The 27,576-nt window shown below is 37.5% G+C and overlaps 1 protein-coding gene across 5 annotated transcripts in view; it reads right to left on the bottom strand.

Annotated features, from left to right (window-relative positions):
• The window catches only part of MRTFB (myocardin related transcription factor B), an 82,940-nt gene that overhangs the window by 53,918 nt on the left and 1,446 nt on the right, over nt 1–27,576 (bottom strand). Inside the window, exons 2-3 of one of the 5 annotated variants that reach the window (XM_062611821.1) lie at nt 25,698–25,742; nt 6,698–6,915 (exon numbers count right to left, since the gene is read on the bottom strand). In XM_062611821.1, coding sequence (XP_062467805.1) covers nt 6,698–6,851 — 154 coding nt within the window. In that variant the 5' untranslated portion in view covers nt 6,852–6,915; nt 25,698–25,742. Of the gene's footprint in view, nt 1–6,697; nt 6,916–21,018; nt 21,120–25,697; nt 26,703–27,576 lie in introns of those variants that run through there. The other 4 variants (XM_062611823.1, XM_062611820.1, XM_062611827.1 and 1 more) reach the window with 4 other exon arrangements.

Genomic DNA, 27,576 nt, shown 5'->3' on the forward strand with positions numbered 1-27,576 from the left:
ATTACTGTGGTTGGAAGCAGCCTCTTGAGATGCCCAAGCCCAGCCACTGCTCAAGCAAGGTCAGCTGGAACAGCTTGCCTACAGCTGTGTGCACTCAGAGCTTTACGATCTCCATGGATGCAGATTCCACAACCTCTCAGGGCAACCATTTTACACGCACACATTGTGTATATATATTATACTATATACACATGCACACATTTATATTGTAAACTTATATAAATTGTATACTTCTATAGGTAGATAAGCCTTTTAGAATACACTTTCAGGTTTTTGGTTTTGTGGGGGGGAGGGTGATGGTGGTGGTGTTAATCAGAATACCTGAATGCTGTTTTCAGATCTCACTGCTTTCAGCTTAGTGACTATGAAACTGCTGAATTTGATATTTCCAGTTATTTTCTGTGCCAATCTATTACTTAAATCGGAACTTAAGCTTTCAATTTGTTGTTTTCTAGTGTTGCGCTAGCCATCTTTTCTCCACTTCATCTTTCCTAACTCTCACAAGAAAATAACTTCTAAGCAGAGTAATCTACCTATGTACCATTTGGAGAGGAAAAAATATACCTAATCACAGATCTTAATGACAGGGGAAAAAAAAAGCCCTTTCATACACAGATACAAGGAGAACGTCCCAGATTTCACCCGATTCCCTAGTATAAAATTTGCAGCTCCAAATCTATTAACTGCACAGAGGATTAACAATTTGTTCAGAAGCCATAAAACTATGCCAAGAATGCATATTATCAGTGCTACATAATGAGGGAATGGAAGGTAAGAAATAACAGGCAAACTAATATACCCATGACTCTTCTACATGCCAGAAAAATTCCCTTGGTTCATCAAATTTGTTTCAGTAGCATCATTAGGTTAAGTGTAATGTACATTTCATTCAGTTATTTTGAGAACTGCCTGTCTCCCAGCTGGCTTGACTAGTCCCTCAGAAAGACTCAATATACACCATTTGGAACATGCACTTTTGGTTTGTTTTGTTTTTTTGAGGTTGGGAGTTTTCTGGTTTGGGGGTGTGTGTGGGTGGTGTTGCATCTTCCCCTTAATTCACTACAGCTCCCCACAAGCTCCAGTGGCCCCACAGGAAGCTGTCATTCTCAGCTGACCTTCAGTGCCTTAAGGTCTTTGCTCCTGAGTGTCGTTCTTACGCAGCCAGAGGCACTAATTTCTTCGAGCTAATTTTCTCATTGAAATTTTACCAGTCTTGCTTTTACTTTAAGATGTTCACTGTCTCAAGGCTTTTTTCCTGACAAAATATCCAAGACTCTTAGCTCTGTTTGTGCTGTAGAATATTAGCTGCTAGCTATAAACTTGCAAGATCTAGCAGACAGCCATGGTAGGGACATCACAACCTTTTATACCCTCCTCCAGCACAAAATACACAACCTCAAACCAAACCAGAACACAGTCCTTTATCTGCTCTGGTTCTGGGGTTAGAGAAGCAGATACCCATTAGCTGGAACAAAATTGGCTCCCCACACAATTTGCAAACAGGCACACTCACAACCTGAAATGATTTATAGCCAAGACAAAGTGCTGAAGCAGGCCTGCAGAGTGCTAAAGGACAGTCCAGGGCCTGTACAGGAGCTAACCAGCTCTCTATCCATTTTACAAGAATATAACCACGCTCTCCTCTGTGGATGACAACTGCACAGGAGTCATTTACATGTCTCCGTTTTAGAAACTAGTAGCCACCAGGAGATTCTGTCACAGTCGGATAGACAAGGAAGCCACTGCAAAGCCAAGAGAGGCTGCTGTAAGACACAGAAGCCAGGATCTTTTAAACATCCCTGGCAACAACTATGATTGCCTAGCTCCTGACACCCTGACCTTCACACCTGCCTTACCAGCCAAAGTGACACACTCACCAATTCTGGGAAAGTACTAATTCAGCATGCAAAAAGCTTTACTCATGCAGTGCTTCCTTTCTTTGATGGTATCTGCATGTGCAATCCCTTTCCACCCATTGGCTCTGAAACAGCAGGTTGGAAGGCTGCAAGCAGCATCATTCCCATCTGCCCTCCTGCAGGCAGCAGTAGGCAGCCTATCCTTCCCTCCTTCCTCCCTTGCCACCTTTTGGCTCTCAGACAGAAGCTTGTGAAACTGGTGCGGTGCGTGGGTAGCATATTGTTCTGACTAGTACTTCAGCTGTGCCAGTGCTGCCTGCTACTCTGTCATTCTTCCTCCACTGCAGTCTAACTAAGCAACACCTAGTCATCAATCTTCTCCCTTCTGCTCCAGAGAAGAGCCTCATCTGTGACACTTCCCCCCCAGCGACCATCCTGCCTAAGGACACAGCATCTTCATTAAGAAAGCAAATATTGTGTACATAACTTAGTGTCCTTCAGGCAGGGATGCAAGCCCAGAGCATCTCAAGGCCATGGCATTCTATTTCCCAATCTTCATTTCTGTGAGAAGCCCAACTGCTCACATGATGAAGATGGGCTATACACCAGTACTGGCCATCAAACTGCTAGAATCATGGGCCTGTCTTTGCTGTCCACTCAGCAGGTCACAAGTGTGAAAAGCAGAACCCATGGAAAGGCAACTTTTGCTGCTTTTTGGCAAGTGGAACAAGAGCTGGTCTCCAGAGAACAGGCATGGTAATACGCTGCAATGAACAGGGCATGAGTTCACATTATCAGTGCATTCTAGGTATTGCCTAATTATCCAGAAAGATGCAGACTAATGAGAAACTGAAATTAATTTCATCAGTAATCCAGTACTGCCCACAGCCATTAACCTGAAAACAGCTCAAAAGACAAAGGGGAATCCTAAAACTGTGACAGTCCAGAACACCAACATACAACATCCTGGAAAGATGATTCTTCATTATAACACGTAAACACGTACACAAGCTAACTTCTATAAACAGTTTGTTGTTCTAACTTCAAATAACTGAAATCCTTGTTTTAGAGATGGTTCAGTCCAAGTATTTCAGCCTGCAATAAAACCTTTAATCTTAGCAAATCAGCTTGAAAACTCCCATTACTTGTCCTGCTATTAAAATATGAAACATGAATTGGTCAGAATTTGTGTTTCACAGACTTTTTATGATGGAAGATACCTGAAAATGACATTCAAGAAGAATGTTGCTGCCCTTTCTCTCTCGATCGCCAAAGAAATTTATTCAGGTAGTAAACACCTGCATGTAGTAAATGGCTGGAGAAGCTTAAGATGCTATTGCCCTCCAAGCATTTGTTACTGATCCTCTACTGGAAGTTCCAACCTCTTCAACAGAGTTGGCAGAGCATAGAAGCGTTCCACTGTCAACGGACAACAGCTTAGTCTAAACCGTGAAGTTTTAGGCCACAAAGCACTGAACTATGCTCACCTGAACTCCTACGCTAGGCTCTGCAGTATGGCTGCAATCTCAGGGGGCATGGAAAGAGGAGTAAAATGTGAAAAAGGACAAGGTAATAACATCTCAAGTGACTGTTGGCTCACCAGGCACACGCTTGCACTGTCACTGTGATTACCTCCACAGTAAACAAAACCAAACCAAAGCAAAGCACAGGCCTCCCACACTTCCAGTGTCATTGGAAAAGCTTGAAATGCAGTTTCTGTACTAACTTGTGCAAGCAGCTTAACTACACTGTGCAGAACAATACTAGAATAATTCAGCCTTCTACTGGACTACTGCCAGAAGACTCCTTCAAGTAAAGGAAAGGTTTAAAGGATCACTACCAAAGCTCATAGTAAGCATAATGATTCCTGCAGAAAAATATTCAACAGCCCATTCTGTGACCTTCATATGATCTCCTCCTCAAAGACGACATTAAAATCTTTGTGGGAAGCCCGATACTTGCTAAGGACAGATGCTCAAAAGTATGCTAATTCATAAGGGGAATTATGACAAATATTGAAGAGTAGCAGTTCGTAAGTCAACTGGCACAGAGGAGTGAGGGGCAGCTTCTCAAATTATCGTCTCCTCACCACCACTTTCTTAAGGAAAATCTCCTATGCCCTTAAGCATGAAAATCTCTTGCTGCTGCCTTTTATTTGGAAGAAAATAAACAAGCAGCAGAATATACACAAAGACAGTACAAAACCTACCTATAAATTATTTCACTAATTCATGAAATTGCAAAAAACTTCCAAGTTATGGGAAGAATGCCTAAGAAAAGAACTCTCCAATATAGAATTAAAAATGAAATTAGAAATGAAAAGGAACATGACCAGCAGGTCGACGGAGGTGATCCTGCCCCTCTACTCTGCTCTCATGAGACCTCACCTGGAGTATTCTGTGCAGTTCTGGTGTCCTCAACATAAAAAGGATATGGAACTGTTGGAACAAGTCCAGAGAAGGGCCACAAGGATGATCAGGGGGCTGGAGCACCTCCCATATGAAGATAGGCTGAGAAAGTTGGGGCTGTTCAGCCTGGAGAAGAGAAGGCTGCGTGGAGACCTCATAGCAGCCTTCCAGTATCTGAAGGGGGCCTATAAGGATGCTGGAGAGGGACTCTTCATTAGAGACTGTAGTGATAGGACAAGGAGTAACTGGTTAAAACTTAAACAGGGGAAGTTTAGGTTGGATATAAGAAGGAAATTCTTTCCTGTTAGGGTGGTGAGGCACTGGAATGGGTTGCCCAGGGAGGCTGTGAATACTCCATCCCTGGCAGTCTTCAAGACCAGGTTGGATGAGGCCTTGGGTGATATGGTTTAGTGTGAGGTGTCCCTGCCCATGGCAGGGGGGTTGGAACTAGATGACCTTAAGGTCCTTTCCAACCCTAACTATTCTATGATTCTGTGAAATACTAAAGAACAAACATGAATAAGTTTAGCACCTGAAGCTACACACTTTGTTTTACCGCTTGACAACTTTACCTTTATTAGTAAAAGTAGGAAGATAAAATGAAAGCTGGAGAGGGGCTTTTTACAAGGGATCATAGTGACAGGATAAGGGGAATGGATTTAAATTGACAGAGAGGAGATTCAGATTAGACATTAGGAAAACGCTCTTCCCTGTGAGGTTAGTGAGGCCCTGGCCCAAAGAGGCTGTGGCTGCCCCACAGTGTCCAAGGCCAAGGCTGAAAGGGGCCTGGAGCAACCTGGTCTAGTGGAAGGTGTCCCTGCCCATGGCAGCAGGTTGCAATGGATGAGCTTGAAGGTCCCTTCCAACCCAAACCAGTCTGGGATTCTATGAAAACAATGAAATTAAGCAACGGGGTAAGTCTGTACTTAGCACAGTCATAGCAAGGGCTGTCAAGAGAAACTGACAAGCTTGTCCATGTAGAAGGGATTTTCCCTGTTTAATTTAGTGTATTCTTGTGGTAGTAGCCTTCAGAAATGAAAAACGTGACTTATTTAGACTCAACATAGATACCTGTGTCCTCCAGTTTAGTTTTACAGACAACTAAAAAAAAACAATCTCATTTTCTAGAGCTATAGTTTCACAAGAGGATGCAAAACCCCCACTACATTCTCTTTGATGAGATTTATGAGTTACACACTGGCATTTTTAGCTTCATTATGAAATAGCTTTAAATAGTATTTCTGTTGCTTCCTGCATAAAAAGGTGAAGTGTTGTAACACATCTTAAAACAAGCTTCTGTTAGAGACATACCTATTACCAGTTTAACATCAAATAGCAGCCAACAAAAAACAGTATTGCCCAAGTTACAATTTTTTTTCTGACTTATATAAAATATTTTTAAGGGATACAGAGCCAGAATACAAATAAATTAATAAAATTATTAATAAACTAGCTGCAGGTCCCTGAGTTTATAATACTCTGAATACATTATATCAGTTAACATAATATTCTGCATTTCAAGCTCTTCAAGAAAAAAAAATGAAGCATTTGATATACATACAGCCTAGTAAAACATATCCCCATTTTTTCTACTTTGAAGCCAGGATATTCAGTTAGTTTTCTTCCTACTTAATAATGCTTATAGTATTATAACTAAACAGCTAACTGTAGCTAAACCAATTTAAAGAAATTTACATCATTTACATCATTTCAGTGTTCCCAGTATTTACTGCAAATACTGGAAAACAAATCTTCATTATTAAAGATATTCATGTGAGGAAAAAAAAACCCCAACTACGACAAAAAAGTCCTTCCTTCTCTGCTGTAAAAATGAGCCTGTGTTTGGATTCAGACCTAATTCCTCCTGATGCTTACTGTAACAGTGGAAATGCTTTTTTCCTAAGTTGCCATGCCAACGTCAACAACAAGGAAAGATGCTGGAAAGATTCCCAAAATGTAAATCTTCTTTTTCTTGTGTTGTTAAACCTTAAGCTACGTGCTGAATTACACTTTCTAGGATACAGTGTGCAACTTCAATTCTGCATCGTTTTTTCAGAAAAAAGAAACATACTTGATAATTATCCCTTTGTGTGTGTATTATTTTTTGACTAATACAACTCTCAAAAACATTTAATTGAATACTTCTATTTTACACTAGCTGTGGGGTTAAAACTATTTAAAAACATAAAGAACTCCATTCAATATGCTTTAACAAAGTACTCCAGTTGTGCTTTCAGGCCAGACTTACAAGTGAAGGTGATCAGGACCGCTTTCCTGAAGAGCACTGTAGCACTTTAACTCTACAGAACATGGGTTGGGAAGAGCAAGTCAGGCAAATCAATTAACGATATTTGAAGAAATCAAACATCATTATTCCCACAGGGAACATTTAAGCAATGTAGCAAAAATGAGAAGAGCCCATTGTGCACTCACCATTCTTCCGTTCATTGAGAGGAGGTAAGTACTGACTGGGCTGCAGTGAGAGTTCCTTGAACTCATGTGCAACTGCTTCACTGTGAGGGCTGGGAGCGAGTCGGGTCTGTGATCCAGAGTCATCCTCAGCATCCGCTGTCCCCAGGTGATTCATTGTGGTAAATCCTCTGGAGACAGGGAGAGCAAGTGCTCTCTTAAGCACGCTGGAGCGGATAAAACTAAGAAAGAGAGGAAAGAAAAAAAAAAAAAAAGAAAAGGCAGACACATTACTATTCTCATTCGGGTTTTGGTCAGTTCCTTTGCATACAACATGCAAATTTAGAATGATCCACACAGGATCCATAAATTTTCCAGAAATACTACACGTTTGAAAAAATAGATTTAAGCAATGTATTTACAAGCAATTTCACAGTCCTTTGATTTTGAACAGGGCAGTTCCCCTGCTCAACTTTGACAGAACAACCACACAGTGTTAATAATCAGTATGGATACCCTGTGCTTTCCCTTTTAGCAAGTGACATGGCCTGATTATCAGCAGAACATTCTATTTTTTCAGTAGCTTATATTGATTCAGCATTCTCTAATACATGAGAACATACAAAGGGCTTTTAATGTTTTCAAGCACTGCACAACTTTCATTCAGATCAAAAATCAACTTTGGTGTTAATGCTGGACTTGGTACCAAAGAACTGTATCAGAACTAGTCTGACCTCTCCAGGAAGGAAGTCTTCTTGCCATGATTTTTTTTCAAATTAACTTTACTGCATACTAGCTCCTTATTGTAAAATACAGAATGGAACAGAAGTCCCAGTTTATTACTTTCTATCATTAATGTGGTACTTAATCTACAGTGAGGAGAGATAGAAGTATGAATTACTGGCAGAAGCTTTTCATCACTCACAGAACCCTATCAAGACATTAAAATTTCAATAAATCAGTATGGACTTCAATGAAGTTCATCCCTGGATTCTTGGAAACTCAAACCATACAAAACATTAACAATTCAAGAAGACCCATAAAAAAATCTTATTATTGATTTTTTTTTTTAATTTTAGTTCTTTTTCTTCAGAAACACTTCTGCTTGCCCATTCCCAACCTTCAATTTCGAACTTTGTGTACGCTGAACATAAATACTGTACATGCTGGGGTGTGTATTTAAAGGTTTTTACAACACAACATGGATTTTGATGACCAGACCCAAAAGATTTGAAATGTTACTTGGTATTTTAAGAAGCAACAAATGACAAAGAAGTTATCATGACCACCAAAGAATGGCCTACACTCCAAAAGGGGTAATGCATCATGTCGCTGATTTAAAGTGCCCATTTAAAAATAAAAACAAGTGCTGCTTGATACATACCTCAGTAGAAAAATGATGATGGTTAAGTGCATATTTTTTCATTATTTTCCATAGTTACCAATTGGTGCTTTCACATTACATGAAGACACATTAACTTACAGTTATGCAAGATTTTTGTCTTTGTTCTTAGCTTTTAGAAGCATAATTTACCCGACTCAGATTCCATTCCCTGACATTACACTCTCCTCAAACTCCTACGCACCCATACAAATTAAGTACATTATTAACAAAGTCTCTTCAGAGCAGAATTTCAGGGAAAATTTAGCTGCTTATCTGCTCATATTCCTAGCATTTTATCCACCGTTTATTAGCTATGAGTTATGTCTTGGAATCACTTTTCAAAAAGATTAAACCACATTAACTGTATTCACACCATTAAATCCTACGAAATTAATAGAAACACCTTCTTGTACTAAAGGTTTAACATACTAGGTTTGACTAATTCCTTTCCCCATTACACATAACTACATATCCTGCTATAAATTAAATCATCTCAACTCTCATCATTTCTGGAACAAGCTGCTAAGTTAGTTACATGTCCATTTTTAAACTGTCATTTCAGGAACGTATGTAAATGTGGCTTTACTGACCAGATGCAACTAAGAACACAGCGTGCAAGAAGTATATACAGCACATTAAATTCTATTTATTGCACCACTGAAGTGCAAACCAAAACAAGCAAACTTCTCACAAAAAATGTGCTTAAATTAACTGTGGTTTGAACCTGACTGTATCAGGTTAGAATGACCTGGAGGTCATCAAGTCCATCCCCAATCCCAAGTAGGGCTACCAGCTGCTCAGGTCTTGTCAGGTTCTGAACATCTCTAAAGGTGGTGATTCCACCACCTCTGGGTAACCCCTCTGTGAATGTGTTGCCCACCCCCTTCAAACAGAATTTCTTCTCCTGCAACCTGTGGCTGTTGCATGTTGCTGTTCTGCTCTAACACAGGAGATGCTACTGATTGTGACTCTCAGATCTCAGATTTTATTGCAGTTTCATGCAATCCATGTACTTATCATTATGAAACTCTGAAACCAAAGTCCTCCAATGCAGAACTCTAACCCTAATCAGAAAGTTTCAATTCACAGTAGAGTCTCAGATACTGCAAATTCCTTGTCTTAAATCTTTTGGATAAACAATTTGAACCACTAAACCCAAAGTTGGTTAAAAAACAGCTAGCATAAACATCCACTATTTATCAGTTTACCATCCTTTACAGAATTTCACAAGAACATGCTTCTAGGAAGCAAAACTGAGACAGGTTGCAGCATGTACACTGAAATACCACAGCTGAGCCTCTTGTTTCCTCAAGCAGTTGTCTACACTGATTCACAGAACAGGATGAGGTCACTACCTACTATTCCATGCAGAATACTCTTTGCCTCTTTTGCTGCAAGGGTGCTGCAAACTCCTTTACTTATAGGCTGTAGGCTGTTAAAAATCCAGGTATCTTCCCAAATGATACTTTAACACCAGAACAACCTTGTTGCTATGTTGCTATATCATCTGTGAATGTAAGACACTCTAGAATTCCCAGAGAGCCTGAATTCTCAAATTCCTCAGTCATGTATCAAATTATATTGGCTCTCATTTAATTTTTACTGATGAACTGTCATTGTATGAGACTACAGAAATATTTTTGAGCTTAGAACAATGAATTGTCTTGACCTCCCCCCCCAAAAAAAAAGAAAACACACACCGCCACCCAACATCTGTAATGTTTTTTTTGGTAGAGAGAAAAAAGTCTGTGACCTACATAGTGGCTCAGATACACTAGGATTAAACTGACAGGGGGGAGATTGAGATGAGATCTTAGGCAGAAACCCTTCCCCATGAGGGTGGTGAGGCGCTGGCACAGGTTGCCTAGAGAAGCTGTGGCTGCCCCATCCCTGGCAGTGTTCAAGGGCAGGCTGAAAGGGGCTCAGAGCAACCTGGTCTAATGGAAGGTGTTCCTGCCCGTGGCAGGGGGTTGCAACTGGATGAGCTTTAAGGTCTCTTCCAACACAAAAACAATCTGATTCTATGAACAGAATATCTAAACAATACTGTAAAGATGACAAATTATAGACTTGTAATACTAAAATGTAAACAATTTGTCTCTTCTCTCTTGTTCTATTAGAATCTAAAGGAGAACTCAGCTGTTACTGCTCATCCATGAAATTACTAGTTTGTCTTAGGCAGGTTTTCTTATTGTCAGAGTAATTAGGAAATGTAAATAAAAATAATTTTGATAAATACCTTTTCAAACAGACAAGAAGAAAATAAAGACATCTCAATGAAAACATCTTTTTACACTGTTGTATGCATCGGATAATAACCCACTACTATTTTTTAGCACCCTCATTTTAGTTGCTAGAGAAGATGCATATAATTGCTTTATCATCAGCTGGAGGTTACAACCAGCAGCATTTACTACACATGAAACTAGACTTAAGATATGCAGAACGTCTCCTGTCTATCTTCAGTTTGCAAAACCCATGCTTCATTCTGACATTTCTAACAGAACTGCTTGTTTGGACATCAGCAACTCAAACACACAAAACGAGTAGGTAGAAGAGAACATTAGTTCACCCTGATTGAAATCTAACCCTGCACAGTAAATACTTCATCCAGTCATTAGGTGCAAGAGTGAGAAACACATTTGATTTAGAATTTAATGTACTGTGATACTATCATATTTTAAAGATAACACATTTGCCTCCCCTTTCTCATTTATTTGAAACCTCCTCTATCTTGAAGAATTATTTCATATTTGCCATTTGCATTTGCAGATAGTAACTGTTTTCTAGGTAACCCCTGACTTTAAGCAGACCAATACACAGAAGCATATTAATAACGTAACTGAAACTCAACACTAAAAACGTGCACACGAAAAATACAATTAAAAAATAAAAAAACTGGTATATTAAATTCTCAGTTTTGTATTCTGCATAATCTGAGAAAGCCCCATTTTATACAAGAATAATCTGACAGAAATAAATTGTCACTTCAGGGGTTTCCACTCCCTTCCTTGAAACCAAGATATCTAAAGGTTTATTAAGCTGTATAACCATCATCCTATTTGGTATGAAAATAATTTCTACTTAGACAGTGTTGGAAAGTGTAATACCAGTTTATTTGTAGCAACTAAAATAAAACTACTCCATTCTTCCAATAGTCCCAAAGGATCTCAGGTTTGGGGGTGGTTTTCTGTGGGTTGGTTTTACGTTTTTTTTTGGGGGGTGGTTTCATTTTTTTTTTCTTGACACAGAATTCAGCAAAATGTTTAAGAGTAGCAAAGCGAAAACTAGGACAGAATTATTTTCCTACTTAACCTTTGGAATAGACTATCAGAATAGACTGCGCAGCAGCCCTGCAAGCAATGCTTTGGTTCACATGTATCTGACAACTACACAGAAACAGTGCTCTAGTACTGGCAGAACAGAACTCCTGTACAATGTATGAGTCTTATGTAAGTGTTCTCACAGATTGTAGGTGGTTGCTATCTTTCTGAACTGCTGAAGACAAACGCTTCTTTTATTTCTCTTCAAAAGACAAAGTATATTTCCTTAGAAAAATCTTAGAAGGGGGAAAATCCATACTTCCCTGCCAGCCAAGACACTGGAACTGGTATTTTATTTGGCACAAACAGAAATCTGGATGACACGTAGGTAGTAAATCAGCTTTCATTTTAGAAATCTGCTGGAAAACAGTTCAAGAATCACAGTGAATTCAAACTCCAGCCAAGTCAAATGGCTGACCTCAACACTGCTCATTCATTTACGTTTGCAAGGAACTTAGCTCGCTATGCACAGCATCAAATTAGTAGTAGTCACACCAGATAAGGTATTAGCAATACCAGGCTCCAGTGCATAACTTACTAAGAATCATGGTGTGAACATCACAGTCAAATCACCTAGGTTTAAGTTTCTCCATTTATAAAGCCCAGTACAATTTTAAATGATACTGCTGCAGTTTGTAATACACCAGAACCTGCAGTGGGAAGAACACTACAATTGCAAAATGTTGGGTTTGGATTTGGTTTTCTTTTTTTTTCCCCCATCAGTGTGTCAGGAAACCAGGAAACACTAGAAGAGACACCTGAAAAGCTGAAGCAGCGCATGCAGCAGGTTAGCGTGACAGTTGCCAATGAAGGTCACTTGCATTAAGCTCTTGGATCTCCTTGTCAATGCGTAGAAAGAATTTTGTATCTGAGGTAATGTGGCAAGTCACAATATGAGACTAACCTGGCAATTCCTCTTTCTATCTCATAAAGGCAAAAAACTATGCTTTCCAAATGCAGCTGCCCTACCAAGCGTATAGATATGCCTGCAGCAAACTTCCTTTCTGATCTCCAAATTAGCTGAGCCCCAGTGGTCAGACCCTTGGAATGCTCAGTAACCTCCCTGTTTCCACAGGATCAAGCAGGAGTGGGACATAAACATTCAAAATACGCAGGCACATTTAGCTCAATGAACAATACAGTAACTGTAAGCTAAGACAGTCACTTCCCAGAGACAAGAACTGGGGATGAAATACCAATTTCAAAGAGAGGAAAAGCTGCCGTGCTTCAAAAGGGTGACTCCTCTTGGCATGCCACCTATCAGCAAGGGTGAGAAGAAAATTAACAAATAGTAGGGTTGGCTCCAGGAAATCCATCTCTAGCCAGCTCCTGGAGCAATACCAAATCTAGGGGTCTGCTACAAAGACAACAATGCTCCTCAGCCTGGTATGTAATGGTTTCTCTGTAACCTCTAAAGTACAGCACTTTCTCTTTGGTAGACACTAGCACATATTGTACTTGCACAATTCCTTATCAGCTCTGCTTACGTCCTATTACATGTCTGAGATCTTACTAAATTCCTACATGAAAAGGTATTGTAATTGTTCTGAATACCTTTCTCTGCAAGCCTGTGCACAATTTCCATCCAAACTCTAAAGACTACTTGTATTTCATTACGATATTGAAAGATAAATAACAGCAATAAAAACCAGCTTTGGAAATACTTACAAAGTATCTAAAAAGCCATTTAAATCTGTTCCTCTAAATCACTAACCCATCTTTTACACCAAGTCTCACATATTGGTGTTTTGAAAATAGCAGAGATGTAAAAACCAAAAAATAACCTTTTGCATGTAGTACCACAATTTTAACAACAAACTTACAGAAAAGTTCTTTTGTTTTTTTCTTTTTCAGTTTCCTCAGGAGGTTTCAAACTCACTCACTGAACTAGTATTTGGAACCAGTAAAGATGAATACATGACCAAGTACAAAAGGAAATAGAAATGGACAGTATTTGCTATGAATAAGCATACAAATGTGAATAAGCATAATATTATCAGTAATTTAACTGGATATGTTAATCTAATTCATCTTTCACTTTCATAGTTTCCCTGATTAAGAGAAAATGTCTCAAATTAAGTCTGCCTCTGTTGCAAGAACAATGCTTATTCTGTTGAGACTTAGGCCCCTCATTTTGTGTATTCCACAGTGGATTAAAAGACCAAAAGGCATTTTTAATGTAAAAAAGTCTTGAAAATATTCAACCATTTCAGTATTGCACTTCACACAGTGTAGTGCTGATCCTCTTCCCAAAGAGATATCACCACTGTTGACAACTCACTGATGCTTGCAACTTTGGCAGTTTTCTTACACAGCCTTTCTCATTAAAAATATTTTGGATACAGTATATGAACTTTGAAATGAATACTGACATTAAATTATTATACTGAAAGAGAAATTGCAATCCTACAGTTAAAATACAGTGTTGATATACTAATTAGTGAAGATAAATTTTGTAGCAAAATACACAGCAAAGAGGATTTAAATCATACAGCTATTTTTACAAAGGTAATTAAACAAATGCAGAAAGAGATGAGAAACCTCAAGGCTGACTACCTGAGTAATCCTCTTCGATCATGCACTGTCAAAAAACTCACTGTTACTATTCATTTCTTTGAAAACCAGGGTGCAGAACTGAGGTCCTGTCATGCTTCTCACCACCCCTGTAGCTGGAATGACATGCTTCTTAAAAGGGCATGGAGTCAAGACTGGACTGAGAAGTATTTCTGATAAATCCCCTCTCTTATTTAATACACTGAGATTAAATTTTTGTACTGTCTACTCTAGCTAAATGACTACCACCAAGCATAGACTAAAAGACCTCCGGAAACTCATTCAACACTTTTGCATATTTTGATAATAATGCCTCACTGAGATTCTCTTTCCTAATTCTTAGCACGGAATCTTTAAATCTTGGACTGATCAAAACCTGAAAAGACATAAGTTACACCGGCAAATGCACACCACAGACTAGGTAAAGTACAGAAATTACTTCTGTCTGGACAGAGGCAAGGGATGAGTCAACAGAATCTTAGATGATACACTCTTTCCTGCACCATCTCCAGGACAAAATAAAGGTGCTTCATTTGTAATGGGAGACATAGCCTAACTGCGAATTAGTTATTAGGCAGAGTGTGGAGCTGTTATGAACAGAGGCAGCCTCCCACAGCTTCCTTAAAGCTTGTGGAAGTCAAAGCTTGCCCTGTTGCTCTGCAGGGACATACAGGTGATTTAACTATTCTTTTTTCACATTCCTGCCTTCTCAAAACTAACCCATTCAAATAACATTTAGTAGTCTTCTGGACTTCACATAACCCTTCAGTGGAAAGAACAGAAACCATAAGAATGTTGTGAAGTTAGAGTTTAAATACTATAAACTCTCTTAATAATGTTTTAAGTAGATACAAAAATTTATCTTCTGTGTTCACACTTTGTGGGCTTTGAAATCTTAATTAAGAATAGAATTTATCCAAGATGCAAAACTTCTCACAAATGTAAAGCAAGGCAAGGTTCAATTCACATAATATTCAAGTCACTAAAATGAAAACAATCTCTTCAGATGAAAGTAATGTTTAAATTAGTTACTAATTATCTAAAATATTTCAAACCTACTGTCTTCCTGTAAGCTGTTCTGAAAACATCTTTGCAGCACGCACCAGAAGCAATACACAAATGGTCTGATGGACCAAACAAAAAAGCAGAGTTTAGGATTATGCCTCAAAGATAAAACGCAGTCAACAACCACCTTCTTGAAATAAGAGTATGAACTGCTCTGCTAGCCTATCATGTGAAAGGGAGATATGGTCATCCAGGTAGCTGTGCAAGCTATTAAAACCAAGCATCAAAGCTGTGATATATTAATCCATATGGATCACCCAGAATATCTTTTAATACACCTTCTACTGATGCAATGCTTTATAATTATATAACCCTACACTAGCTTAACTTAGAGTACTCTTTGTAGCAGAAAGTTTATAAAGACTTACGAAATAAGAAGCAAATAAATCTAGGCTCAACTTAGAAAATAAACACAAGGTCATACACATAATACCGAAATATAGCAAGACAAAGAAACAAAGCAAAACAAATAAACTGTGCACATTATTGGTGTGCAAACAAACAGTGCTTCTAGTTTCTCATCCTTACAGATCTCTACACATCTAAATTACATCTCCTTTTCCCAATAAAACGTGACATATGATTGCAGAAGCAGTTTATTTGAATTCCAGTTAAAAAAAATAATAAAACGTTCTTAATATCTGTTTTAATATGAAGCACACAGCAGCAGTGTTCAAATAATTGCAAGATCAACTCAGATTTACCTGCCAAAAAGCAAGTTCAGTTATTCTGGTCTATGACAGAACTTTGTGGAAAGAATTAGCTTGGTAACATGTTCTGTCATCTTCTGTCACCAGTAAACATAACCAGTGTAGCCAGCAGAATCTATTTATGCAATTGAAGTTGGCAACATATAAAAAAATCATAACACAAGTGTTCATTTTGGTATTATAAAAGCACTTGATAGCTGAAGTCTGGAGTAAGGGTCAAATATTTATATTAGCACATCATACAAAAAGCTTTTTGCAAGAGGTGTTCTGACAGTTCACAAAATAATGAATTAGTTAATTTTAACAATACATTGGATCTTCATCTTTAACAATTCCTTTACATGTTGAGTCCTTTCATCACCAAAATGCTGATCTATCTTAAAGATGAATGCTGGTAGAGAAGCTAAGGCATTTCAGAAAAGGTTAAATCTCCATGATTTCATTGTTTGCTTAGCTACTTTAAGATGTTCCCATTTATGACTAAGCTGCAGGTGCTATTCTGTTTATTTTAATGCCTGTAAACCAACCCCTTGACTTGAACAAAGCAAGGAAAGCACTAGGATTCAACTTGGAGAGGAAGGAACTGCAGGACTGTTTCCTGTTGAACATGCTACTTTCTAGCTTCCTTCGTAAGCATGACTGGCCATTACACAAGCATTTCTATAACACTTCTTAATGATTCAGAGTTTGCTGCTTCTTATTTCTATACACTGTTACAGAGATCAGCAACATGTTATTATTATAATATTTGGTTTACCAAATACTGATATTTGACCTCTTAAAAAATACAATCAACTTCTACAGGACAGAATTTATTATTCAGATTCAGCAATAAACTAAATACATGAATTCAAAATAATGTGGCAGAAGTAGGGATTACCAGCAGCTCCATTTGAGGGGCTCTTGCAAGTATCATGATGCTTATGTCTGAACTGCAATCCAGTACACATGTGCAGATGATGCTCAGTTCACCCCCTACTTCCAACCTTAGGACAATTTAGATCTGTCTCACAAACCTTTTGCTGCATCCTGGCTTCCACCAACACAGCTGCTTTCAGATATTAAAACCGCCACAGTAACTTGAATTAGCTCCCATGGAAACCAGTGAACTTGCTGCTCTTAACTTCTGAAACTAAAATTTGTAAAACAACCCGCTAATGGACAAAAGAAAATCTTAGAAGGTGCCCTATTAATGTTTAAAGAAAGACAAAAATCATCTTTCTGTACCTCTTAAGTGGCAGCTATTTGCCATGCATTCTTTATCTGACTTATGCTATGTCCATAAAGAGTTCATCTGGAATACTCTTTTCTGTTGTCTTCTTATTTATGATGTTACCACCCTGTAAAAAGCATGGCAGAGCATTATGATACGTATTTAATTGTCCCAAATGATTGGGTTTACTTTGCAAGTTACTACAAGTACTTAATCTTCTCCTCTATTCTATTTCCTTTAACTAGAAAGAAAACAGAGGCCTAATAACAAAAAATTAACAAGTTCAAGGGGCCATCTCTTCTTCTCAACAATTCAATTTACATTGGAGGATGTGACCCATTTTGAATAGCAACAGAAGTACCCCTAAGGGCTCATTAAAAAGGTTGTGGAAGTTTTAAGATTTATTTTTTTTTAAATAGTGCTGCTGTCCTGCTTAGATAAAACCATTGGGTGAGCTACAACCATAAGATTTAGTGCTCCCAAAGATAACCAGCAGCTACATACATTAAACACATATATTCACTGCATGCATGCTCATCCTTCTCAACTGAACAGAGGCAGTGACACAAACTTCTGGCAGTTCGTATGCAATTGCCAACTCTTCTACTCAGCATACGTAAATTATTCTCCACCGTATTCATCATAATCCTGGAGCCAGAATGAGGTCAATATACTTCTCATTTCTGATAGCCACAGCTGCTACTGAAACTGAGCAAGTATGTTTATTTACTCCTTTGTATTATGAACTTTATAAAGCATTTAAAACTGAAAAAAGCACAGTTGTTTCCTCACTTGTATACCAGCTTTCATTTAGATTCATGGCTTGAGGACAACCTCTTCCCTCCTCAGTCTTCAGCTGATACTTTCTCCAAGTTACACCTACTGATAGAGCAGGGTTAAAGAGCAGTTGCTACACCCTGCCTGGAAGCAAACAGAAACTGTCACATTGCATTTGTTTTGCAGTGAACTACTGCTCAAATCCCACATCATATTAAGTGGCCTGATTTTTTACACAACAGTGACAAAAGGTCAGAATGTGAGTGCAATTACATCAGTGGTAACAGATATACTCCTTGCAGTATCTTCCCAAGAAATAAAGTGAGGGGTTTTATAGTTCCAAAAAGGATGTACACTAAAAGATGCTAATTCCATGCATTTAAGGACTTTTTCAAGTAGAAAAACCCCCAAACCACAATCCTCCAGGCCCCAGCTTCCTAAAAACTGGAAATTAAGCATGAGGACATACCACAAATGAAGTATTATAACTTTAAGAGAAAAATAAATAAATTTTGTTAAAGACAAAATTCACAAAATCTTTACTAAAAAAAAAAGCCAAACTTCTACTTCTCAAATTGAGAACATTTCTTCCAACAAGGCCCATAATACTCTCTGTGAACAGAGTAAGACAACAGGAAGGAACATCACTTCTGTTTCTTTATAAATACAGAACCAAGATTATATGGGATCAAACTTAATCCCCAGATCAACACCTATATTCTAAAATAACCAGAAAAAAATATGTTATTAGTATGATGCCTGAAAACTCTAATGTTCAAAACAGTTTAATGCTATAATCCACAGTCCATGCCCTCAGTGCTTTAAGAACCAATTTCTCACGATCTCCAAAGCTAAAATGAACTCAAATTCCATTTTCCTTACTGAAATTAGCTGAAGACTAACAGAGCAGAAACCCTGGGTCAGGAGAGTTTATGTTGCCTAAGGCCACTTTCAAAGAAGTCTTATCTGTCCAACTATTGTGTGTTCCAGTATTTTATTCCCCACAAAGATGCTTGTTTAAAAATAAATAAATAAATGGATAGATGGTGACCATGAATTTGTTTACAGTACATTTCTGTATCAGTTGCTAGATGTAACAGCTGTAACACAACTAAATTCCGTATTTCTTGGGATTTTCTCATACTATGACTTGAAGTGGAAAAAAAGCCATTAAAGCTTTCCCTTATAAAACAATCATCATTCTAATCTCCTTCAGTTATAAAGGAGAGAAAAAAGTCCTCTGTTCATGCAGAAGTGGTGGTAACTATAAATAGGCTTATCAAGAAACAAACACAATGACCTTCAGAAATAGTTATCATCACAAGAACCACTCAACAAAAAGTTAATCAACACAGAAAAAAGGCTTCCTTTATTTAAAGACAGATACTTCATGTTTAGACCTAAAGATGAGAATGCCTGACTGCAACAGATTATTTCCTTCACTCAGTTTAGACTAATTACTTCCAAAGATCATCTTAAAGGAAAATAGTATTTAGAAATTTATGATGAAAGTAGTAACACAAAGGATCAATTTAGCGTGAGTGTAAAAAAGACACAGTTCGTACCCACCCCTCTATTTGAAGAATGGGCTATTTCTGAAAGAACAAGGAGAAACCATTACTTAAGTCTGCTGTATTAATAAAACACTACCTTATTACTATGGAACTTAAACATCTCTAACTAAAGCGTATTCCTTAATTCAACATGGCACACATGCCCCCACTAGTGTATCATCTTCCAATGATTACAAAAATTAAACTGTAGTTACTAACTAGGGGCAGTGGCACAGTGACTAAATACAGGATATCCCCATTAGACCCACCAAACCCACTACCAGATGTGCTGGCTGACCAGATCACCGGCTCTTGGCTGATTTTCACCCCCTCATTTCCAGTTAGAGTGATCATGTCTACACTGTGGGGTTGGCTGTTGTTATGGGTGCTCCTTACCCACAGGGTGCTCCGAGCAGAGCTACCGTAGTGGACATGGCTAACCTGACTCAAATGGCTGAGAAGAACAAACCCAAGCAGGCAAAAAGCTTTGGTAGGGGTAAAACGGAGAAGCTGAGCCAAAGGACAAAGAGTATCACCTTTATCATGTTTCAGTAAGTTACGTGGCTGAATAGCTCTCTTTCCTCAGCTGAAACTGTACTTCAAATGTGGAGTAAACTTCATGAGCTTCAGTAAGCCAAAAGAATGCTTAAAATACAGGCTGAAATAGGTTTTAATGTGTTTTCCTAATATTCTTCTGCACAATGCTAATGGAAAAGCTCTTACTGAACATTTCATAAACACATCAAGACTAGAGTAACAGTCAATTTACAAACTCACGAGCCTAAAAACACTTCAGGCCGTAATTTCTCTCCCACATAATTTTATTTATGTATTTATGCACATTTTTGGTCTTAAGCAGCATAACAGAAAACACACCTGCTTTTGTATTCCTTCTGATATGTAAGACACTGCCATCATTTAACAGTCAAACATAATTTCTCGGGGTTAAATATATTTCAAAACACTTAGGTTAGACACATTTACTAACACGCAATGTATTCAACCATGAATAACCTAGTAAGAAAAGGCTGAAAATTTGAAGCAATACTGCTCTTTCCTCAAAGATGCTTTTTTTTAAAAAAAAGAATAAAATAGATTTTTTAGGAAAAAACAAAACAAAACAAAAATCTACAGAAAACCCACAACAAAACAAAAAAACCCACCACAAAACCAAATACCAACAAAATACGACAAAGTTTTATTAGCAACTGTTGGAAAACTACTAATAATGTGATGAAAACAAGATATGCATTAAACATTATCTGGTCAGACAGAATTAGTACAACCCAGGTTACTCTTTTGCTCTTGGCTTATTTTCATTATTTCTTCTCTGACATCAGGTCTTATCACTTCACTACTTGCTTTCCTTCTCAATTCCTCTTCCTGAATGCTCTATTTTTTTAACCTCCATTTATCACTGAAACACTTCTCATCTCAACTTCTACCTTACCTCTCAAAAGTGCTCTGTATACCATCCATCCTTAATATATCCTCTTCTCTCAACCAGCCAGCACAAGGCTTGGTTTAAGCTTTCAAAAACCTACCTACAGACAGATCAAAGAGATGCTACTGAATTCTATCATTCGGACTACCTTCTGGCCCCATTACTGGCCCCAAGTGCTTGAGAAACAGTAGATGTATAACTCTACCTATGTGCAACAGCCTTCCGTCAACTGTCAATCTGGTTTAGTCTGTAGAAAGCAGAAGTACCTTCTTGTGTTTTATTCACCCTGTTTCAGATTTCTAGTTTGTCTCCATATTGCTCACCTTTGTTCCTGCTTAGAACTTTCTCAGGGCAGAGAAAGATGAAATACTGGCTGAAGCAGGTTGTTACTATGCGCATTTCAACCTTTCCCAGAGATTCCACCTTTCTGATTTCCCAGTGCTGTTTCAAAGGTTTTTTAAAAATCAGGCATATTTTACAGGACCCGGTCAAAGAGCAGTCAAATGGTAAAACTGGCAGAACAGAGGAAGGATGGAACATATGGCAAAAGAGGGAGCCATTAACCACTCAAAATGGATCTATCACAGCTACAACAGTTTGCCTCACCATGCTGATCTGATTCCAGAAGAAATCACCAGTTCTACTGTGTTATTCATAGGAGCAAAGAAAGGTGGTTGAAATTGTCTACAGATGTAGACTGAATTATTTAAAGCTCAATTCACACTGAAGATTTATAATTCCTATAACCATAAAGACTGTTTACATTTTGCAGAAACCGATAGCATTTAAAACCCTTTATCTTACACCAAGCACAAGTATATGAGTGCTGCTGTACTGTCTGACATTAACATAAACAAACATTACTGTAAATAACCCATATGACTGTATAATAAGTAGTAACTTCTTTGGAATTTACTGGAAACACCCTTATAAACCAGGTATTAAAACCCTTCTGCTTTTGAGAAACTTCAAATCCAAATACAGTGTTGAATACATTAATTAGAAAATGGTGAGGTTTTCAGTCACTCCTGTAGCTTCACACACAGTTTTATGATGATGACATGATTATTCTCATTGGTATAAGCCAAACTACAGAAATACTGGAAATTTTTAAAGAAATAACTACAAGTCCCAGACAACCAACCTGTTAACTGACCACCCTTTGCTTTTGGAGCATTTCCTCAGCATTCAGGGATAGCAGGTAGTATTAGCACTTCAAGCTTGCAATGTATTTAAGTTTTGGATTTCTTACTAGAAAAAAGGTCGAGGTTTGCAAAGACACATTAATCAGCTCAAGCTCATCTACTCCTCTGAAGTACAAGCATTCAATTCTGCAATTTACTTGAGCCCCCCCCCCCCCCCCCAACTTTATAACAGTGAAAAACTTAAAGAGAACTGATGTGCAAACACACCTCTTCATTGACAGTTCTGCATTCAATGTCATAGCCAATGCTGCTGCACAGTAACACTCAACCAATGAGAGTCTGAATTTATCTGTGTTCAGAATATTCCTACTAAAGAAACATATATCCATTTATTTCCTCCTGTTGGATGCAAAGCAAGCACAACCATAACCATGAGAGGAAAATGTGTGAACAAGCATACTGCCATACAAACTCAGTATTTCATTGATCTGAATTAACAGCAAATCTGACACATCACTATTAAATGGTGTCAAGAGCTCATTTAAGATTTTAAAAATTCTTTCCTAATTCAGATAGTTCCCAAGGCTTTAACAAAACCCTTATAAATATACTAGCTGTATATATATATTTATATATATAAATATACTAGGTATATTTATAAAGAACACAGCTGCACAAAAAGTACAGCTTACACATTGAAAATCATTAGCAAAACGCTAAGGCATTTCCTTTGGTTACCTGTCCTGAGTTGTATTTTCCACTGAAAGATTTTTTTTTTTAAATGGTATTATTAAAAGAGAAAATCCTAAAAAATTAATGTACCAAGTAACAGTAACAATGAAAAAACAAACGCTCCAAAATATTTGAGAGATTTGTTAGTCCATTCAAAACCTCCTAAAATAATACAAAAAGGGAACGCCTCAGACCAACTCCAATGAACATAAAGTGTTCTTTAATGAACATTAGTGAACATTAATTTCTGTACAGTGATCTCAGTATATTCAGCAAGCTCCACTTCTGAAGGACCCATATTCCGAGGCCCTTGTCTGCTCAGTTACCACCAAGGAGAGACTACAGAAGCACACACACACACACACACACACACCCCCCTTTGCTTTCACACTTCCAAAGGCACTTACATCAAAGAACAAAACGTGCTGAGGAAGATGGCTCATTCACAACATACAAAATACTGGTAACACATACAACTTACACAATGTTTTAAAACACAAAATGAGGTAATGGTGACATCATGTGTTGTCTCACATAACATTTAAGTATAAACACTTACTAAAAACATAATTCACAATTTACACTGAAAATCTGTCAATGTAAAAGTGACATTCATATACAGATTTCTTTGCTTATGTTAAGTCACAACTATTACTTTCCTGAAGCTTTACTAACACATGGTTCTAAATCCTGAAAAGCTTTAAGCATGTGTTCCACTTTCTGCAACCCAGTTAGTCTCATAAATGCATGCTTAAAGCTTCTCTGGATGACAACTTCACCAAACAATACATTTTCATTTTCAAAAAAGGGGAACAAAATTAGGAATTGAGACAGCACTCTATTACAGAGAATGGCAGTAGCTCACATTCTATGCTTCTATTTTATTTTGCTTTTTGTGTAGGAAATACTTACAAACTTACCACTTCGTGATATACAAGAACCATTTATGGGTATTAACTGGACTTACTGGAACATGCTAACTTGAATTCTATTAACAAGTTTCTCTGCTAAATTTTTATGAGCTACTTCTTTTACATTTCTAATGAAGAATGACTGGCAAACTAATTTTCATGTCTCTAGAGTTTGTAATCAAGTTTTCAGCAGTTTCCCAGTGTTCCAACAGACTTCTGACATTAGAAACAAAAAGTGGAAATAAAAATGTAATTGTCCGTCCTTTTTAGAGATATAAATTTGGGCCTATTACCTCATAAATTCGCAGTTGGAGAAGGGTAGAAAATCAGTGGGCTTTTTCTTTATTTTTAGCATGTTTGTTCATTTGTATTTCACTAGTCAGTGTGAAGATCAAAAATGAGCTTAACCATGACTTCTCTCTCACTTTGTTGCTTTTGGCCTTATGCCCAGGTTTAAGCCAGTTTTCAAACATTTAATTAATGGCTTTAGCCAAGTACTCAAACATGAAACCTTAAAATACTGTCTACTTAGTCAACAATCACAGAGATTCAGTTTATTGCACAAGTGCAAACCCATTACATTAACATCTGGATTTAATAACAGTAATCCGAACACTTTAATAAATTCTGTAATGTGCATTTGCTTTGGAGTTTCATGATACGGAAGATTTTTGTGGCTGTGGCTCCAACAAAGCCTCAACAACCCCAAAGAGTAGTTTTACAGAAGCTGTCAATCTTTAATGCAGAACAAAAGTTTGAAAAAGTTTTATTCCATAATAAATATAATGCAATTTAGGCTCTTGAACTTCAGGTGATAAAAATGCTGAAGAAACAATGGCAGCAATATTGGTTCCCTGTGCTCAACACAACACAGAATAATTCCATTTAAAGAAGCAAACATGAAACAGTCATGGCTGTCAAGTGTGAACAGGCTTAATTTCAGTTGTTGATCTCTTTTTTTAGGCATGCTGCTAAAAAAGTAACAGCTATATTCACAGCAAGAAACAAAGGCTGCAGATTTACTAAGCAGGGACATGAAATGAACTGGTTTGCCAAGTCTAATCAAACTGGCCCTTCTTTACATAGCCTGAATGCAATCCTAAAGCACACTTTACCTTCAGGTTAAAGGAAGCTCCCCATCTTTAAGTGTTTCCAGCTGCTAATTTTTTGCCTACCCCTACAGTTCTGGGCTTTGCTGGAATACATCAATGCTCCAGACATATCCCACCTTCTGTGGATATCCAGGAAGTTTTGTACATCTTGCTGTTCCTCCCTTCTTTGGAGCAGTTAACCATGGAAGTTGTGTGCACTGTCTGTTTTTTTCTGTAGAGGTGGAGACAAAGCTCTAGTTCACCTTAGAGGGGCCTCAGTGGAAATTATCAGGGAGGCTTTAAGCTTGATGCTCTGTCTTGGTTATTCCAAAATGAAGCAATCCCTTCACCCCAACAAAGCCCTTTTCCCCTATACAGAAGATGATGAGGGAGGGGGTAGGATTGCAATTTTCACCATTTAGGTACCAACCGAACATGAGATGCATACAGTTAGAGAAATGAGAATGTTTTAGTTGACATAACCCAAGTTCCTTATTTTAAGAAGCTGCTTGGGTCCCTTCCTAATACCTACTGAAACAGAATCCTATCAGCAGCCATTAAACATTCTTCATAACTCCCTTCAAGAAGGAAGTTTCCTCTCCTCATTATACCTGGATTTATTTAATCAAAACACATTGGATCTGGTGCACTTTGGAAGTGCTGTGACATGCTCTGGTGCTATGCTGGTACTAGCCTGAATCAAAAATCAACAAAATGCTATACAGGCCAAAGTTTTACCTACCAATACAAAAACTATTAACATTTAGAAAAAGTCTAACATAATTTGTAAAGGTTTGAAAGCATTACAGTCCTTTAAAAAAGAAGAAAATATCATTTAATCAACAGAAGACTATTTAATAAGTCAAAATTCTAAGAGGTGATTAAAAACAACTAAAATCAAATGGCAAACCAAAAATATCACAATAACTTACTCTTAGCTTATGTAACACAGGTAGTAATGATATCCAAGTTCCTGTTTGTATGAGAACATATCTTCTGGAAAGCCTTCCATTTTAACAGGATTATATACCCAGCACAATTTAAAGTGAGACTGCTCACTATAAGTAGTGGCTTTATAAAAAAACCCTGTAAGTAAAGTTTTAGTGTAAGATACAGCACTTACCTCGTATCTTTAGCCTCCTTCTGTAGTGTCTGTTTCAGCACATTTCTGGTCAATTGGAAAGTAAAGACAGGAAAAACAAAAATCAGAAAAATGTCTTGAGAATTCTTTATTTTAAAAGTTGCATACTGTATTCCACTTATGAAATTTAAACCTTAAGAATACAAGTTGTTCTTTCTAATTTTTTTTTCAATATTGGGGATGTTAAAGTATCTTACTAGGTCAAAAAAACTTAAACTAATTTCAAGGTAATTTTTTAGCACCTTTTGTATTACTACTCAAATTCTAACACACTAATTATTTGTCTTTCCTCTGGGAAGAACAAGTGCTCTTTTTAATTCAGCTGCAATATACAAGACCAGTCTTAGCTCCTTAAAGTCCCGTTCATTAGAGCTGGAATGTCTTTACACTTGGAAGTTAAAGCACCAATTACATCTATGCACTACAACGTCATTTCATAACAGAAATATGTATTAGCTTTCTACAGATTCCAATACAAAGGAACCTTTCTAAACAAAAAAGGAAAATGTCCATAACCACATTTTGGCTTTTTGCTATGATAATAAGTGATGTTTGTTCTGTCATCAACATTTATGTTTTAGAGCATGTGTGTACATATATGTACCTACAGACACATGATTATGTCAACGCAAACCTTCTGCACACCAAATTTAGAAAAGTTAGAAAGAAAATCAGTTATCTTTAAGGTTGGCATTTACTACACGCTGTTTCATACAACATTAATGGGGTTTTCCAGTTTGAGCTATGAACCCATCAGTGTTGGCCTTAGAGGTCCCATACATGGCTCAGCCACGCAATGTTGCTTTTGTTCCAAGATGAATCTAACAAGCAGAGGGTTTTCTTCATCTAAAAGTTTGCATGCCCAAAGGCTGAGACTGCTGTGATGGTTTCTATACATATCAGTGGAAGAGGTTAAAACCTAAACATGTAAAAAAACAATCCAAAACACAGGAAGAAGAGGTTCCAAGACCAAAAAGGCACACCAAAAGGTCTAAAAAAAGGCTGAGACTGCTGTGATGGTTTCTATACATATCAGTGGAAGAGGTTAAAACCTAAACATGTAAAAAAACAATCCAAAACACAGGAAGAAGAGGTTCCAAGACCAAAAAGGCACACCAAAAGGTCTAAAAAAAGAAATGGCCTACAATAAAAGGTATTCCCTCTTCCTTCCAATACTTTTCTAAACACTGTTTAAAAAAACACAACAAAACCCCCAAACCCATAATTAAGTATACTTCCTATTCAGTATCATATTAATCCATAATTTCATCAATTATCTTGTTTGATTTCTAGGTTAACAAGTATGGGCTACAATTCACTGAACATTTTACACATAAAAACCCTCAATTTATTTGAATATCTGTGTATTAAGCCCCTCATTTCAAGCTTGTTTATAAAAGCAACTTATTCAATAGAAGCCTGTAAATCAAAAAAGGTAAATATTAAGGTGATTTTCAAGTTACTGTATGGCTGCTCTTAAAAATTCCCCTGTATCAAGGTCAGTGTGGCACATTTCTCCAAATACAGCCAAACTGGTAAAGTCGCTCTGCACTTCCAATAACGTGCTAAGGACTTTCAGCTTTTGCTTTTATTTTCTTTATAACTGGTGTGATTACCACACAGCACTCTGTTGAACTTTGAATGCAAGTTTATACCACAAAAATCATAATTTGCCCTAACTAATTACACAGGAAAGAAAACTTCAGGAAGGAACTAGATAAAATGTCAAACATTAAGAAACTAATCTCATGAAATGCCAGCTGCACCTTTGTTGAAGGCTTCAAAACATCAATTAATTCAAAACCTGGGCATTTTTCCATTATGAAGGGATAGATCTAGTATGTGGAAGAAACACAACTGC

Source organism: Pezoporus occidentalis, unplaced genomic scaffold (assembly GCF_034315485.1).
Source record: "Pezoporus occidentalis ecotype Australia unplaced genomic scaffold, CSIRO_AGI_Poc_V1 ctg158, whole genome shotgun sequence".
NCBI classification, from domain to species: domain Eukaryota; kingdom Metazoa; phylum Chordata; class Aves; order Psittaciformes; family Psittacidae; genus Pezoporus; species Pezoporus occidentalis.